At 40.0% G+C, this 18993-nt stretch overlaps 3 protein-coding genes across 3 annotated transcripts; 2 read left to right on the top strand and 1 right to left on the bottom strand.

Annotated features, from left to right (window-relative positions):
* Positions 1 to 4328: 4328 nt before the first annotated feature.
* Positions 4329 to 4728, bottom strand: N7477_004307 (uncharacterized protein; the record flags this gene model as incomplete). Its single annotated transcript, XM_056965970.1, has 2 exons — positions 4329 to 4510; positions 4581 to 4728. 2 exons carry the CDS (start codon positions 4726 to 4728, stop codon positions 4329 to 4331), a joined length of 330 nt encoding a protein of 109 aa, XP_056822751.1.
* Positions 4729 to 7054: 2326 nt separating this feature from the next.
* On the top strand, positions 7055 to 7447 carry N7477_004306 (uncharacterized protein; the record flags this gene model as incomplete). The annotated part of the gene is made up of 1 exon (XM_056965969.1): positions 7055 to 7447. One exon carries the CDS (start codon positions 7055 to 7057, stop codon positions 7445 to 7447), a length of 393 nt encoding a protein of 130 aa, XP_056822750.1.
* A 137-nt stretch (positions 7448 to 7584) lies between these two features.
* N7477_004305 (uncharacterized protein) lies at positions 7585 to 8295 on the top strand (the record flags this gene model as incomplete). The annotated part of the gene is made up of 1 exon (XM_056965968.1): positions 7585 to 8295. One exon carries the CDS (start codon positions 7585 to 7587, stop codon positions 8293 to 8295), a length of 711 nt encoding a protein of 236 aa, XP_056822749.1.
* Between the last annotated feature and the right edge of the window lie 10698 nt (positions 8296 to 18993).

Genomic DNA, 18993 nt, shown 5'->3' with positions numbered 1-18993 from the left:
GCTACCTCGATAGAACGTGAGCTGTATAGATTAGACGAATCTCCGTTTCATGAATTCGATGAACCCGTGTTATGTATGTTGTATATTATGAGATTATGTGTCATGTGTGTTGTGTGTTGTGTGTTACGTTTTGTGTTTTTTTGGCGTGGCGAGCGTTGCGTTCGGTCGGTTTTTTGGTCGGATTGGATTTCTGGCGTTTCTGGGGGGTTGGGGAATCATCATTCGATTGCATTGGCTTTTTTGGCAACGAGAAATACCCATATACCAATATTATCATCCATTTTCGATTTTATGAAGCTGCACATCTAATTTACAGTGGCCGGCACATCGCTCGGTGGTGGTTTCGAGTGGGTCTCAACTTAGTTGGGTGGAGAATTCGCGAAGAGAATAGCCCCAAGATTGATCAATTGATGATCGCCTTGACTCGACATCATCATCCGATGATCGTCCTCGAAAGCGACTGAAGATCGGCTCTATAAATACGCTAATTTTATGAAGAAAGAAGGCAGAGGTTCTCAACGCCCGGGGAAGAGAGGGACAGACAAATAGTTAACGAGAGATTTTCTGCGAGGTGGAGTAGGGTAGTAGGAGAAAAATGTTGATAGAGCCCTGTGCTAGATATCATCTAGGGGACAGGTTTCTTGTGAAGCTTTCACCGATCCATAACTGGCCTCAGTTTCCTTCCGACCTCTTTATCTACCTCGCTATGGGATAGGTGGCAACCAGCGACCAAGGGTATAGATTACTCAGGTAGCGAGACCTACTTAACACCGTTTTATTAGTTATCTCCTTCATTCTTTAGACCCATACCAAACAGAATTGATCACCTATCTTAGCCATGCCGAGATCCGTTCAACACTGGCCGGGGGGAATCCTCAATTCCATCAAACCATACCCAGAAATACATTTACTCTTAGACCAGATCAAGGAGGAAGTCAAGGGCTGGCTACTATTTGTACAGGTATATCTCTATAGAATCTAGATATTTGATAGCCACGCCTTCAGTACTAAATTACAATGAGGAAAATTGGGGTTCTGCAGCAAACCCACATGTTTCCTCCAACGATGGGGAATATGAGCTACACCACCCGAGGCAACTCGTGGAAGAATGGGCTTCGGCTACACAGGAACTCCGTGATGTGAATCCAACCCCGTCAAATCTCCGAAGTTTTTTCATGAACTAATTTTTTTCTTTCAGTCGTACCAATCGCGTGCGCCTACAGGTCTTCCAGGTACGGAGGGGCCACAATCTCGGAGTGAACCTAGTGAAGGCCTTCGATATCCAGCCGACGCGTTGGCACGTCTCTACGACACTCTTCAGCCAGTCAATATCATAAGCCTGATTTCCATCGCCCCTGTTGACGAGGCTCATGCTGCCAATCGGGCGCGATAGGTCAAATTCGCTATTCTGTTGTATATCTATGATATCGACACCGGGCACTGTCTATTTGATAATTATATGCTATCAGAGGCTATCTTGAATCCAGCAATCACCACTGATCCTTTGATAGAGGGCTTTCTGTCCTGGTAGGATCTAGAGACCATCGATTTCAGGAGTATCTATCTCACATATACTGGCACCGTACTCTATCTTGTTTATACTGGCTTATATTTGTTGGTCGATAAAGAAGGCCTAAGAAATGGCCGTTTGACAATGGTCGAGTATAAAATCAACGGGGCTGTTAAGGATGCTATTCACATTTGCCCTTTCAATATGCGAGTGCTATACATTCACGCTTCTGAGCTTATGAAGGGTTTTAATAATATTCGTTATATTCAGGGTGGCCGTAAACACCATAACCAGCCGTGAGTATTCTTGAGCCCTCCCCATACAGACCAACGGACTAATACAAGATATCAGACTTGACATGGACCTACCGATCATTAATATTCTCTGTCAAGCTAAGGCCGCTACTCAACTTCCAACAACGATAGACTTCTGTGATCTTGAGCAATGGATTAACGATGTTGAGCTTTATGCCCCGGGCTACTTGGCCCTCGAGGCTGAAGGACGTGTGGGAGAGTATCCCCTACACCGTCTCACTATCCCAAGCTCTGTCGAGCGAGTTATAAAACAGGTTTTGAACAGGGTGCAGGACCCGAAGGTTTACATTCATTGCTCCCACCTTTCCATGACTATACAAGTTTCAAATATATAGAGTGTTTATGATGCCTTAGGATTACACAGTCCTGATTGAACGCGCGGTAGAGTGAGCAAGATGGAGCAAATCTGTGTTGAATCTACTGAGTCTTTCATTATACCCCTAACCGAGGACGTTAACTTCACTGAATTCTCTTCTATTCCGGACTACTATCCAGGCGATCAGTCATCTTCCAATTTGATTTGCCTTGATACTGTGCCTCATTTAGCATGAAAATGATGAGATAATTTCTGATACACCATTTTTGAATCTTTGTAATCTCTTCTTGCCTTCTTGAGCTGCGCGATAGCGCTACCAGCGAAGCTTTTTGCAAAGGTGGCAATAGAAAGCCCCTAGAAGTCGTGGTGCAGCCAGTACCAGATTCGCACATAGGCTTTGGGCGAGTCGGATGGCTCTGAAAAAAGGTACTGTAGATTCACTGCGACCAAGCCTCTCCTTTTTCAATTAGTTCGGGGCGATGTAATCGGGCCCATGAGTTGTCAACGGATAGGCAGAGGCTAATCCAATTTTTCGATGCTCTGTTCCTTGGGTGGACATGGCGAATTTTGTCGTTCAAGTACATGATCTCTATCCAACGAGTGGCCGGAATATTGCTGCAGCTCCAATTGTGTCACAACAGAGCAGCAGCTTTCCATTATTTTTTCAAGGGTTTGCTGACACCGAGTGACCACCCTGTTGCCCTTTCCGAGGCCCCCGACGGCATCAGCCGCCATGCGCAACGTCTCGAGCAGGTCCGTAATTGAGCGTTCTTGAATATAAGACGGCTCTCTGAGAAACAACACAATGGCCGCGAATATGGACAACGATGCAGTTAGAGCTTCCATGAAGGGTCAGAAATTATTCCGTCGCCTGATTCCTTTTGGTTGACTTACTGTAATAGGCGGACAACCACATGATTGGCAGCAAGTTTCGATTCTGAACACCACGAACGACGATCTTGATTGATAGGACAACTGACTCCACACAACAATTGATACAACTTCGTAGTCCATAGAACGCCCGTCGGCGATCTGATCCGTGATGTTGGTCAAGAACACGACAAAGTGTTGCCCGGTGCAAAAGTGCTCGGAGATGGAGATAGCGAAGACTGAGGATAACCTGGCTTCTAGTCTCGTGCACTTTCTTGGAAAAATGAAACCCTGTTGGATTATTGAGTATCTTGGTGACGTTCAGTGATTCAGGTAAGTCATTCATCCACTGAGCTAGGCGTGTCTCTATTCTGACCACATTCTGCAATAATTCAGGCAAAGTCGAGGAATAACATCTTTCCGTATTGTGATGATAGACCGACTCGATCACATATCCTAGTAGCAGGTTCAGTCGCCTGATAGGATGAATGAGAAGTTAGATCCGTAGTCACTGCTCCGGGAAATAGAGTGTATCTCACATGGTCTGGAAAAACAGATCAGAGCCCGCAGATGCCCGCTGACGATAGAGGCTCCGATATATCCTTCGCTGTCTCATTGTTGGGAGCCAAACTGAGAGGCAGCGAGGACTGCATGTGGCTGTTTATAATCAGCGGCGGGCGACCAAAAGTCACGCTACACATCCTTATACGGAAACCATGAGTTGTCTATCACCAGAGTGGAATCAGGGGAATAACACACTTATCCATCATGAAACACATCCACCATGTATTATTTCGGATCTCTGTATTGGCTGGACTCAAACGCTTCCCACTTATCGAACGGTGCAAACCAAATTGGAAAACACTTTCGATAACATGGTTCATGAGTCTCCATGTCTCAGCTGAGCATTGTGTACCTTGTGAGTACTGCAAAACAAGTAGTAAAGCTTGGACTGAAAGCCTCATCAGCATCAATCGTGAGCAACAAGGGGATCACGTAGTGCCGACTCACTGGACTCAAGGCTGGCCTTTTGAGATAGAATATCAGGCAGCACGCGCCGTGCCCTTTGAAAGTACACGTCGGGATTGACAGTGTGTCGGATCTCAGATAAAACTGGTCCTTCCTGAAGACTCGCAAATGCCATGCACGTGTTGACCAGACAGACCTGGACAGACTGCGGTCTCTCTGTATGGCCAGATTCTACCTTGGAAAGATATCTCGTAATCGTTTTCTTGTCCAAATATAAGAACATGTCCCCGATGTTTGCGAAAAAGATCTCCAATAAACGGGATTCTTTGCCACTTGGGGCTGGTCCAAATTATTCCTTAGATTGGGGAAGAGGACAGTCGATAGGAAGAGCCGGTTGGGTGACAGGAGGCGGTGACTCTGCTCGAGATTTTACCTTCACATCCTCTGAGGCCCCTCCGGGCACGCGCTCTTGTTGGAGATGTTTATAAGCTTTGACAATGCGGTCTAAGAAAGCAGCGGTCGAGGTTGGGCCTTGATTGTTGAGAAACATTTGGTGAGCGGGAGATCGTTCAATGGATATAGAAACCAGGAGGACGCCTACCAAAGTATCCTACGTCCTCTTCAGCCGAGAACATCATGCACCCCATCCCATCAACCGGGTTAGAATAGTCTGCGGTGGAAGCAACAGTCAACGAGCTTGGCGGTGACCGGCTTTGTCTGGTGCTGCTGTCGGCATTGGATTTGCTCATGATGTTTTGCAGGAGTCGTTCCAACTTCTTGACACGCTCTTCTAACGCAACCTGCTCTTCAGTTCAAATCTTGATGCTGCGTGAATTTGATTTCGTCGGTGATGAGGATCGAATGCTCGCTTGGGCGTCTTCACCAGCTAAATCCGCGGTTCGAGATTGCCAGCAAGCTGGGCGGGTCCCATTGCATCGTGATTTTCGACGACGACATGATTCACAGGCATGGATCATCCGTTTCCGCTTAGAGCTTCCCATGCTACGGAAGCTGGAGTTGGAGTCTATCACGAGTGGTTGGACCATTGTGTATAATTCTGTCGAGGGAATTGATGTATGGGCACGCGTGTTGCCTGCGCTGAAATATAGGACATCCACTTGCGTTTCTTGAGTTCACGCTGAAGAGTCCCTGAGAGAAAACTCATAAAACTCTTCCATTGGAGACCTAAGTATCGAACGTGAAAATATACTCGTGTCACATATCAAGCTAGCCTTATGGAGACGTGACGGCGGAAGTCCGAGCAGCCGAAGGAACTCGAACGTCCCGATGGGGGACTGCATCCTTGCTGACATCCAATGTTGCCGATCTACCGTCTTGGTCCACTGCCTTACTGCCTCCGATTGGGCAGATCAGGGAAAAAGGAGTTCAAAGTGACGTGAAGCCGTCTCACTGTTCCAATCATATTGGCGGTTGAGAGTGCTCCGCTACCTAAGCCTCAAGCTATCGCTGGATTTTGCTAATAGGTTGACCTCCCCGTGGAAAAATTACGATTTGTGGTGTGAGAACTATTTCTTTTCTAGTAGGCATACCGCTACCAATTCTTCAAATTAAGATTTGTGGCATAATGGGTAAATAGAGATTGAGAGACCCGAAGTCTCGAAGTCTTTCCACAAGGCGATTTACAAAGGGGAGAAGCATGAAGGGTCCATTTGTCCATACCATGTATTGACGCTTTGAACATCCTTATGCATCTTTGCCCTTGTGGTTCCTTGATCCAAGAGACGTAATGATGCTTGACCGACTTAATAGTACTTGACCGACCCCCTGCGAGAACCCATCACATAGGTATGCACAAATTCCTAAGAGCAGAAAGCTTTCGCTTCCAGAGCGAAAGGGCATACTCGGGTGTGTGGAAGATAACTAACTGAACCATTAGCTTCGAGGACGTAGGTGCCATTGTCAACAATCATGACGCTATAAGTCAATCGAATGGTCGCCGCAACACGCCTACAACCGCGTCACCCTGCGTCACCTTCAAACACCATGAAATGAGGGATCATACTTGACAACTCGCAAAAGAGAGACTCGATATCGCTGAACCTGCATTCCGATATGGAGTGATGGCTGCCAAGTCCCGAAGCATCGACGTAAAGTTGTCTATCCCTTTTAACAGATATCTCCCTGTACTACAACCTGGCTCGCCCAATCTTCGCCCTCCTCCTCGTCAAGATTGCTGGACTTTGTGACGGAAAATGCGGAGGGATTTGGGTTCTACTTCGTTTCTCCTGGGGTAAGATATCTTGGAAATATCCAAGGCCATGGAAGACAAGACATACATCCAAAAGACTACCCGAGACGATCTTAACGTGTCCCGCAAAGGGTGGGAATCTTGAGCAACACTCCAAACCAGACGTCAAAAGCCAAGTGAATCAAGAAAAGCCATGAGATGTGCATGAAGTAATGGTGAGATTCTGAGCTATCCCAAAGAAAAGAAAATTAGACGTCGGTCAAGGTCTCATTCCAAATCTGTAAAAGCGTCCGCTGGGGGAAAGATGGAGCTTGCGCCCTGGACGACAGCTCCGGGGATGGGGCGTCTCCGCCAAACCACCCTTGCCATCCGTAATATCCCCGCGACCCGTCGAATCAACGGACCGGACCGTCTCATTTCCCCAGAGTTGCATGGGTGGAGACACTCCACACTCCGGTCCCCGGATCGTCGAGGCCCTTTGTAGAGGCGGCGCGACCCGGGAAGGTTTACGGAGTAGAATCGCCCGTTCGTCCAGTGACGGCATGACTGCAAAGACGGGTCAATCTTTACACCGAGACAATTCAGCTTCAGACGAATCGCTCAGGTCGCCTCGGATTAATGCAGACCGAACTGATGCATTTCGGTCGGGTATCCGAAAGAACTCACGAGACAGGTAGATCCAATCTTGGAGGAAGCCGGGCGAAATCACAACGGAAGAATGTATAAATATCCCACTATTCGCGACTACAACCCCCTACTCATCACATTTCACCTTTACAAGTTACAGTCACTGAGTTCTTGTGTCATCAAACCCGATCTTTACCTATATTCTGCATCGCCAGAATTCCACTTCCCATCGAGACAACATGGAGGTTGCCGGCAAGAACCCTTGCGGCGTGAAGCCTTTCTACTGGAAGAAGGGCGTTGCCCTCGAAGATACCACCCGCCCTCCTCTGGTCCCTAACAAGGAAGAGGTTGCGGATGGCATGCATTTTACTTGGGACGTGCCTGTGGCCATGTGCGACGGAGTCAAGGTCTACGTGGATGTTTTCCGCCCCGAAGGTGTCTCAGGCAAGCTTCCCATCATCTTTACCTTCAGCCCTTACGGCAAACATGGCCCTAAGACCTTTGATATATTCCCGGGCGCCGATGTCCCTAAAGGCTGGTTCTCCAAATATACCGTCTGGGAAAGCATCGATCCCGTGGTGTGGACTAAGAAGGGGTATGCCGTGATCAATGGTGACAGTCGCGGCTCGTGAAGATCCGAGGGTAACCTTGAGATCTTTAGCCAGCAAGAAAGTCGTGATGGCCACGACTGCATTGAATGGGCCGGCACTCTGCCGTGGTCTAACGGCAAAGTTGGTATGATCGGAGTGTCTTATCTCTCTATCGTACAATGGGGAATTGCAGCTCAGAACCCTCCTCACTTCGCCTCGAAGTCCGTGATCGCGCATGGAAGGGCGAGTTCCGACCTGAACAAGAATGGCCATTGGCTCGTACTCAATACACCAAGAAGTATCTCGATATCACTCAAGGGAGGCTTATCGACCAGAATTCCTCCTCAATCTCGGTCACCACCTATAATTCCCAAGTCACCGATGACGATGTCCGTTTCCAATACCGATTCTCGGAGGATACCGAGCTGACAGGAAACATGCGCCTACGTCTCTGGGTTGCTGCTGATCAGGGCGAAGATATGGACCTGTTCGTCCAGCTTGACAAGCTTGACAAAGACGGAAAAATTACTCCATTTGTGGCCTTCTCCATGGTCGACGATGGTCCTCTTGGTCTTGGATGGCTCCGTGTTAGCCACCGCGAGTTGGATATTGCGAAGACAACCATTGACCGACCTTACCACATCCATGCTCGGAAGCTTCTTCTCCGACCAAATGAGATTGTCCCAGTGGATATTGAGATTCTTCCAACATCGACTCTTCTCCGTCCCGGGGAGACCCTTCAGGTTCGGATCCAGGGTAACGACAGCTTCCGACACAAAACTCCGGATGTTGTGCAGTTCCACGAGAATTCTGTCAACAAGGGAAAGCACTTTGTCTACTCGGGCAGCAACTTTGAATCTTACCTTGTCCTCCCCATCATTGAGTCATAAATCGAGGATTGTTGATCTTAGTGGCGGCGTGATTTTCCTGTGGGGGCACAGTTTGTCTTTCTGTAAACATGTCATCCCCGCTTCAGAAATCCCAAATCGAAAGTTCATTTGATAGCTTACCTTTATTATTTTCAATGTTTTGCTACAATAATTCCGTATGTGGGAGCACGTCCTTGAAGTGTCAGCTATTCTGTTCGTATTGGTCGACAGAACGGAGGTAAGCCAACGAATATCAGGGTACGAGATTCAACCGAAAATCAATCTTCAGGGATATTGACTCTCAAGCAATTGAAATTCACCGTAAAACACGAATATTGTATGTTTCTATTGCATTTAAAGTGTGCTGGTGACTTTGACATGCAAAAATAATCAGAACTCGAAATTTGGGGTGCGTTCAACATGACAAGGAAGTGATATTGCTTAACCCATTGAGGCTGTAATATGTATTGAATTCAAAAACCTCCATTGAACACTTGCAAATGCTCTGCCAGGGTATTGACCCACGAAAAGTCAAGTTCGACTTGGGTATCTAACCAGGGCTCTGCGGGCGTGAATGGGGGTAATAACTGCGAGGCTTGGTAGGATAGCAAATCTCTCGAATTCAGCATCTTATCCCTCTGACCTTCCTGTAGCGCGTTTTGCTCACGGAAGAAGCCCGTAGAAGGAAGATCTGGGAGAAGTTGACCAGTAGCTGTCCAGCAAGTGTGTATGATTCGCCGTAGGGCTTCTTGACATCGATATACGACCAGGCTGTCTTGCTCAAGACTGTCTAGTGAGTCAAGTGCAGTTTGAAGCATAGAAAGAAGTTCGTGAATTGTCAACCGCAGGCGTTGAGTTGGCTCTTTCAGGAGAAATGTAATTGCGGCAAATATGGTTAGAGAGGCTGTGAGTGCTAGAAAATTTAGTAAATGATTATGACTTTTGTCGCGGATATGACTTACGATAGTATGCAGAGAACCACCATATCCATAACGCATGCTTTGATCTTGTTCGCATTGAATTGGGATACTGCCCCACTTCACCGCATCCTTGCCTTAGCCTCCATGATATCTAGATCTGGGCACCTAGCTGACTGGGACCCAGAACTGACAGACTGGGACCCAGAACTGACAGACTGGGACCCAGGATTTTATGACTAATCCTAGGTCCTATTTAGGTGCTAGAGCTGACTGGGACCTAGGATTCTAGCTTATATAATCTTTCTTAGCGTAAAATAAAAATTTCTGCCTTTTAGATACCCCTTTTCAACCTAATTATATACGTACTCTACAGAAACTAAGATAGCCTATTCTTATTTTAAACTATCGCTATTGCCCCTACTGATAGTACCTATATAGTGTAGTGGGAGAATTGGTGACATAATGAGCCTATGTGTGGCCTCAGGCATGATTTAATGTCTGCAGTGCATAGTATATCTCCAGATACACTTGGAGGGAGACAAGTCATCTACCCAATTCATTTAGGATTCACCCAATTTCTTCTATCCATAATACAGTATTAAGATTATCCCGCACGGCCGCAATAGGGCATTAGTACGGCCTTATCTAGTATCCTCTATACCAGACAGGCAGTGTGTGTGTGTGTGTGTTATTTAGTCTGTATCGCCAGATAGCCATCGAGCCGTTCCTATTTTATATTGGCGTCCCCGGGAAGGCTCTTTTGTTAAGGTATATCACTATACGAAGAAATACATACCTAAAGGGTGGGGATCGCGTTTGACCCTAAAGGCTATAAGACTGTCTGAGACCTTAAGCGGGAGACTATATTCACTAGTAATTGCGACGGTATATAGTTAGTATAGATAAATAAGAGTGACTAGCCGAGATATAGTGTTCTCCTAAATATACCTAGTTCCTACGAGAAATACTATCGGACTAATATATAGGAGATACTGCGATACTTTAGATATTACTAAAGATATAGCCTATCTAATTAAATATAATAGCTAAGTAGGGGTACCTAAGTATCCGATAGCTATAGCACTCTATTATATAGATAATATTAATATAAATAATTCTATATTATAAATTATAAGAAGAGGAAGCGGCCTCGATAAGAAGAAAAGAAGAAAAAAAAGAATTATTAAAGAGATATAATTTAAAGTAAAGCTTATAGAGTTAATATTTCTTTTTAGCTAAAAAGCTATCTCTTATCTATAAGTAAGTAATAGCGCACGATATATAAGGTATAATAGCTCCTAAGCTATTAGACCCTAAGAGTATTCTAACCTTTATAGATTACTATAGACCTATACTAGAAAGATCCGAATTAACCCTAAGTAGTAATAATTATATAGATAATATAGATTATAAGTATTAGCCACTATTATCCTTAGCTAAACCGCTTAGTAGGGTATAGGCTATACCTTATCTTTATATAGTTTAAGTACCTTATTTCTCTATATTACTAGCTTTAGGATCCCTAAGAGCACTATATTTTAATAAAATCGATATCTCTGAGTTCCTAGAGAAGCTATAAGATATATATTTTAGATATAGCGTTAAAAGCGATAAAGATATTATAGATATATTATCTTAGTATTACGCGAAGGTCACTAAGTCTTAGGTAAAGAGATAAAACTCTTAGCTAAGAAAGGACTAAGATACCTTTAAGGAAGCTTTCTTAGAGCACTTCTATAATAATAATAGCGAGTAATAAAGATATATAAAGATATACCTTTAATCCCTTATATAGGTTAAGCGAATAATATAGGATAATATTCACTTATATCTTAATAAGTTCGATAATATCTCTAGCTATATTTACTTAAAAGGCGAGATTAGCGATATAAATAGGGTAAGTCTCCTTATCTAAGGACTTCCGTAGTAGCTTAAAGAGAAGGTTATTAGAAGGCACTCTTATAAGTAGTTACCGAGAGGGATACTAATCACTTATTTAGAGATATATATAGAAATTAGGTTATATATTAGAGAGAAAACCGATATTTAGAGAATTCTTTTAACTATCGAATCTTCTCTAAGTAACCCTAAGCGTAACTAATAACTTTATCCCTTATAGTAATCGCTTACTACTATTATAAAGCCTTAGGAAAATCGTTAACTAACCGCTAATTAGGTCTAGCGTTAGAATAAATAGGATAGGAAGCTCAGAGAAATATAATTATAGATAGAGGTACTTACTCTTAAGCTATAGGCTAGCTAAGATATAAGGAATAATATTTAGTATAAGCCTAATAGAAAAAACTCTTCGAATAGCCTCGGCGCTAATCCTTTAGTAAAATACTAAATATACGAAGGTACCTACTTCTCTCGACTAAATTAATATCTATCTATTCGCGATATATAAGGCTATAGTATTATATATTATAATACTGCGAATCAGATAGTTTTAGGTATTATTAAATAATTAGGCCTAAGACTACGTATAATCCTAGGATAATTAAACTAAGAAGCCTTCTAAGCGTAATATAATAACTAAAAGAAGTAGGAGTCGTACAGAGTATCCGTATAGCTAAGTAATAATATCGCTTATGCTACTCTTTTTGCTCTTACTTATCTTATAAACCTAAATATACCTATCTACTCTATTACTGCTACGCTTCTTAGTATCGCGCCTATATAGGAGAAGCTCAAGAAAAGTGAGGATAAAAAAGTAATTATCTTATTCGGTACTATTAACGCTATTAAAGGCTATTCTATAAAGCGTCGTAGAGACTAAGATATTACTAAAATAAGGAACTCCTAGACTAATAGATTCTAACCGTATATTACTAATACTAATAATAATAATATAATATAAGATAGATAGCCTAAAGAGACTTAAACTATATAGCCTTAGTAGGAAGCTACTCCGCTATATAGCTAGGTTCTAAGAAGAGTTCGCGGCCCTATCGATCTAGATATTACGTAGCGAAGATCTTAGCTTTCAGATATTATAATATAAAAGATATAGGAAACCGAGATTACCCTTATAATTAGTAAGCTCGCTAGGTCTGCTCCGAAGATACGCGCTAGAATAGGTAAAGGTATTAATATAGATATTATTAACTAGCGTATTAATAAGGTACTCTTATAAGTATATACTTAGTCGAACTTCGTAGATATCTCTCTCTCAAAGGAAATAAAAGATAAGATTAACTAAATTATAAGAGATATTACTAAGTATTATTAGGAGATAGGTAGTCCTATTAATATAAAAGATCTAGCCGCGAAAGTGAGCTACTAGAATACTTAGATAGCAGATACCTCGCCTATATCTTCTCCCTATAAATACTCTAAAGACCTCTTGTTGGGAGATAAGAGGAAAGCTACCACGAAGCAGATCGTGGCCCCTTAAGTCCGTGAGATCAACCTTAATCCGGCTGGGTCAGTCGGTGCCAGACAAAGGAAGAAGGTCAAAGGTCGTAGGATAGACCATAAGCAGATATAGCCTAAACGAAGGCAGAACCACAGTCCTAAGGATCAAAGAAAGAATGTAGAGATGACTTTTTGGAAAGTAGAACTGACTTGATTCTTTCTGCTAGAAAAGAAGGACATATTTATAGGCTAGAATAGCCTAGAAATGATGTCTAGAATGTCATACAAATACTAGGCAGCAACATAATTGTCAGCATATTTAAGGACTGTCAGCATTATCTTTGTCAGCATTATCAAGGACTGTCAGCATTACCTTTAGTCATCCAAGAAGACTATGATCTTTATAATTGGTCAGGTAAATACGAAAAGCCACCTAATTATAATAGGTCTATTAAAAGGTGTTCTATGGATAGACTATTAATGATGCCTTGATATAGGTCTAGACTATTGATGATACCTTGACATAGGTCTAGACTATTAATGATGCCTTGACAATAGGTCTAGACTATTAATGATGCCTTGACAACTAAAAATGATGCCTAGACTATGATTGATTTCAAAGCAAGACAGGCCTAGACTTAAAACAATGCAAGTCTAATATAGGCCTAGAATATTGTTGATTGGATATAAATATGTCCGCAATTCTCTACAAGAAAAATATAATTCTTCTTCAATCATCATATCATACCCTAAGGTTTCCTATTAAGGAAATATTCTTTTATTCATCGAAGGATAAAAGACTTGATCTCTTATTGGATCTCCCACTGGATCTCCCATAGGTTATGAGCCCGGCCCTTTAAGGTCAGTATACCTATCTATACTAATTACTTCACCTATTTTATATATACCTTTCGGTATATATAAGTACCTATACCTATATAGGTATCCTGTTATAGGAATTTTATTATAGGTCCAAACCCTATTTAAGATTAAGGTTATCTAAACCTTAAACTTAAAAAGGTTTATATATATATATATCTATCTATATATATCTATATATATTCTATATATATATAAGATATTTATATACTAGGTACTATATAAAAGGATCTATCCGAAGTACGTCTACCGATCGGTACTTACCTCCTCACCTAATATATACCTACATCAAGGTATATATAAGTACCTCTACAATTATTTAGGGTTTCAAACCCCTAATTCAAACCCTAATTCGAACTTTATTTCAAACCTTATTTCAAACTCAAAATCGAAAAACTTGAAGTTTGATATTGATTCAGCTTATCCTTATTATATATATATATATATATAATATAATAAGCTATATACCTATATCCACCCTAGGTATCAAGCCTACCCCTAGGCTTTTATTATCCTATATTATGACCAATTTCGATAAATTTGGCATAGAAAAGCTTAAAGGCTCCGAAAACTATGCCACTTGGTCTACTAGGATAGAAGCCTTATTATGCAAAGACGAAATTGAAGGCCCAATCACAACAAAAACCCTATCATCTGATACTAAGGCTATCCAATTAAAAAATACGAAGGCATGCGGTATTATCAAGCTTCTTTGCCTTGATAGCCCACTTCTATATATCAAAAATATGGATACCGCCTATGATGCATGGCAAAAGCTCAAAAATCTCTATAATCCTAAGGGATTTATATCTGAATATTTGACATTAAAAGAATTCTTTAATCTATCATTAACTGACTATGATAGGATGGAAGAATATCTAAATAATGTGAAACGCCTATCAGATGAACTAAAAATGAGGAATATTATATTACCTAAGCAAGTTATATTCGCCTGGGTTCTTACCTCACTTTCTAGTGATTATATTGGCTTTGTGTCCAATATAACACAAGCTTTAAGGAAGGATCCTGATGCCTATACTATCGATACCCTATTTACTAGCCTAATTGATGAGGCTAGGGGTATTGAGGACCTTTCTAAGCCTATTATGACTATTACTGGGCACGATATACGTCAAAACAAGCCCAGTAACATAATACGCCCAAATAGGGCCAAACGCTATCCTAGGTCTGACCAAAAAGGTCAAAAGGGTCATTATAAGGCAAATAAACCTTATAAGCCTAAATACCAAGGAAAAGCTTATAAAAAGCTACCCTACTCTGGTAGATGGTGCACGAACTGCAAAAGAAATAGTCATAACACCGAACAATGTTGGATACTATTTCCTAATCAGGCACCACCTAATTGGGGTAAAAACAGGACTATAAGCCCTAAGCCTTATGATTTAAACCCTAATACTAGGGTTAATAGGGCAAAAAATCCTATAAATAATAGGATCACGCACAATGACCACTATGAGACTCAAAATGCATATATAACGACTACGCGTTCCCCCACGCCTTTATATAATGCAAAAAGCAATCATAGCCCTATGAATTCTCCTTATATGTCGCCTAATAATAAGGAAGATATAGAGCTGTTTGATATTGCAGAAGATGAGGTACGCTTCCCTCTTCTCATATAAGCAAAACTCTAATACGAACAAATCGTATATAGATGATTTAAAAGGCTTATATAGTCAAAAAGTGGATTTTATCATTGATAGCGCTGCAAGCATTAATACTATATGCAATTTAAAGCTTTATGAAACATACCACGATACAAACACTATTGTACGATGGGGTAAAGCTAAAAGCCTAAAGGCAAAATATAAAGGCGATATAATATTAAAATTTATATCGGGCTTTATATATAGACTAAAAAATGTCTATTATATACCTGATTTAGGTATAAACTTATTGAGCATAGGTTCTATGCAAAATATAGAGACTTTATTTACCCAAAATAAAGCTTTATTATATTCAAATAAAAGGGCTATAGCTGTAGCTAACCGAAGTCCTAATGGTTTATACTGTGTTAAAACTACTATATTATATCCTATATGGAATAATGATCAATCTATATATACTTCAGATATATATAAGACAAAAGATAATCAAAAACTCACTTATAACAAGTGGCATAAGAGACTAGGGCATATAGGTGCCCTATCCCTAAATAAAATGATTAAAAGAGGTAGTTTACCAGATAAATCCATTAAAACACAAGCTACCAAAAAATGCAAAGTATGCCTAGAATCAAAAGATAATAGGCATATAAATAAGATATCTATAAACCCTCAAAAATATGATATCCTAGAAAGGATACATAGTGATATAGGAGGGCCATTAAGCCCAAAAACCTACAATGGCTATCGTTATTATATTACATTTCTAGACAAAAAGTCTAGATATCTATGGATAACACTGCTTAAGCAGAAAAATGATGCATTTAAAGCTTTTGAAAGCTTCAAGGCTATAAGCGAAAATCAGACAAAAAGATCTATAAAAGAACTTTTTACTGATAATGGCACTGAATATATAAATAAGGACTATGATAAAGCCTTATCTAAATACGGTATTATACACTGTACTACGCCCGCTTATACAAAAGAACCAAATGGTTTAATTGAAAGGATTAATCTGTCCCTAATGAATAAGGTAAGAGCAATGATAATCCAATCAAAAGCATCAAAATACCTATGGGGTGAGGCTATATTAGCCGCGGTATATATATATAACCGCACACCGCATACAAGCCTAGATTATAAGGCACCATATGATATATACTTTAATATAAAACCAAATTTATCTCTGTTGAAGATATGGGGCTCACTAGCTTATTATCATGATAATATGATAAGTAATAAGCTATCACCTCGAAAGCAAGAGGCTATACTAGTAGGCTATAGTGATTATAATCACTATAAGCTTTATAACCCTAAATTGAATAGGGCTTTTTGGTCACGAGATGTGACTATATTAGAGGGCGAATATTGGGCTGATAAGCCTAAGACCCCTAAAAACCAAGCTAGTATGAATTCGGATCAAATCCAAATGGATTTAGACCAAATTGAATCAAATATAGAGGAAAACAAGGATAATAAGCCTAAACCTCTTCCTAAACCTCTTACAAGGGGCTATAATAAATATATAGCTTCAAAGCCAGATCACAAAGTGGAAGTACAAATACCCGCTTATATATATACCATAAAAGATACCACTATTGCAGACACTATAAGTGCTATTGAAAGGACTAATCATCCTTCTGATAATAGGGCTGATTACCCTAATTTTATACTTACTGCAAATATAGCAAATGAGCCTAAAAACTATAGGGAAGCTATACAAAGTCCTAATTCGGACGAATGGTATAAGGCATGCATAAATGAGGTACAAGAGCTAGAAAGCCAGAATACCTATGAAATAGTGGATATACCCCCCTAATATAAAGCCTATAAATGGTCGGTGGGTATTTAAAATAAAGCCTATAAATAAGGATACTATAAATAATAGTAATACCTATATAACTGATATAAATAAAACCATCCGCTATAAAGCGAGATGGGTTATACAAGGCTTTAATCAACGTCTAGGAATAGACTTCCTAGAAACGTTTTCCACTACATGCCGCACTGAAATATGGCATATATTGCTTATTATAGCACTAAATAAGGGTTGGCATATAAGACAATACGATGTGAAAAATGCATTCGTTCATGCCGATATAGATACTGATATATATACTATATTGCCTATAGGGATATATAACCCTATAAAATATAAAGATAAATGTTGCCATTTAAATAAGGCACTATATGGCCTTAAACAGTCTCCTAGACTATGGTATCAATACCTATCATCTATATTAAAAGGGGAAGGCTTTTATATATTCCCCTATGATGAAGGCATATATATGAATGATACTACAAAATGTATTATTATATGTCACGTGGATGATCTTATAGTTCTATCAAAGGATATAGACTATATAAAAAGGCTTATAAATAGCCTAAAAGGCTCTATAAAGCTAGAAGATATGGGACAAATCTCTACCTTTCTAGGAAACAATATAATTATTGATTATCCTATGAAAAGACTTTATATAAATCAAGAAGCTTATACATTAAAGCTTTTAAATAAATTTGATATATATAAGCTTAAGCCCACGTCTATACCTAGTGATCCTAGTATTAAGCTAAGGAAAAGCACTATAGATATAGATCCTAAAGATATAAGACAATATCAAAAAGAAATAGGATCTTTACTATATTTAGCCTTAAAAACAAGGCCTGATATTACTTATGCAGTAATAAATTGTGCTAGGTTTATGAGCAAACCAAATAATGACCATTTTAAGGCATTAAAACATATATGGCAATATTTACTAGCCTATCCTAGTATAGGCCTTATATATGAATGCTCAGGCTATAATCTTATGCTAAAGGGCTATTGTGACTCTGATTGGGGAAATGATCTAGATAATAATCGATCAACCTCAGCCTATATATATAGCCTATCATCAGAGCTAGGATTTAATAATCCTATAAGTTGGATATCCCAACTACAAAAAACCACCGCATTAAGTAGCTGTGAAGCTGAATATATGGCTTTAAGGGATGCCACAAAAGAAGGAATATATCTATCTAATTCCTTTCAATATATAAATATGCATATGCAACTAGGATATATAAGAAGCATACCAAAAATCCTAGTGGATAGTGCATCAGCTATAAAGCTTGCTGAAAATCCTGAATTTCACAAAAAATCAAAGCATATAGGTATAACCTATCATTTTACTAGGCAGGCTATACTGGAGAAAAAGATATCTCTTATTAAAGTGCCATCTAAATATAACCTAGCTGATTTCTTAACAAAGAATGTGAATAAAACTATACACAATTCTTTAATACAGCTAGCAAATTTAGGCACTATTTATAAGCCAAAACCCTAAATATATATAGAAGAAATCTATATAAAGAGGGTCTATATGCTATAAGAACCTATATATATGCAGACATAATCTATATATTTATATCTATATATAGATTAAGGGGGAGTGTCAGCATATTTAAGGACTGTCAGCATTATCTTTGTCAGCATTATCAAGGACTGTCAGCATTACCTTTAGTCATCCAAGAAGACTATGATCTTTATAATTGGTCAGGTAAATACGAAAAGCCACATAATTATAATAGGTCTATTAAAAGGTGTTCTATGGATAGACTATTAATGATGCCTTGATATAGGTCTAGACTATTGATGATACCTTGACATAGGTCTAGACTATTAATGATGCCTTGACAATAGGTCTAGACTATTAATGATGCCTTGACAACTAAAAATGATGCCTAGACTATGATTGATTTCAAAGCAAGACAGGCCTAGACTTAAAACAATGCAAGTCTAATATAGGCCTAGAATATTGTTGATTGGATATAAATATGTCCGCAATTCTCTACAAGAAAAATATAATTCTTCTTCAATCATCATATCATACCCTAAGGTTTCCTATTAAGGAAATATTCTTTTATTCATCGAAGGATAAAAGACTTGATCTCTTATT

This window comes from Penicillium maclennaniae, assembly GCF_028827695.1.
Source record: "Penicillium maclennaniae strain IBT 15551 chromosome Unknown utg000004l:1.0-3007600.0:1.0-3009580.0, whole genome shotgun sequence".
NCBI classification, from domain to species: Eukaryota; Fungi; Ascomycota; class Eurotiomycetes; order Eurotiales; family Aspergillaceae; genus Penicillium; species Penicillium maclennaniae.
This window is presented reverse-complemented; position numbering and strand designations above follow the sequence as displayed.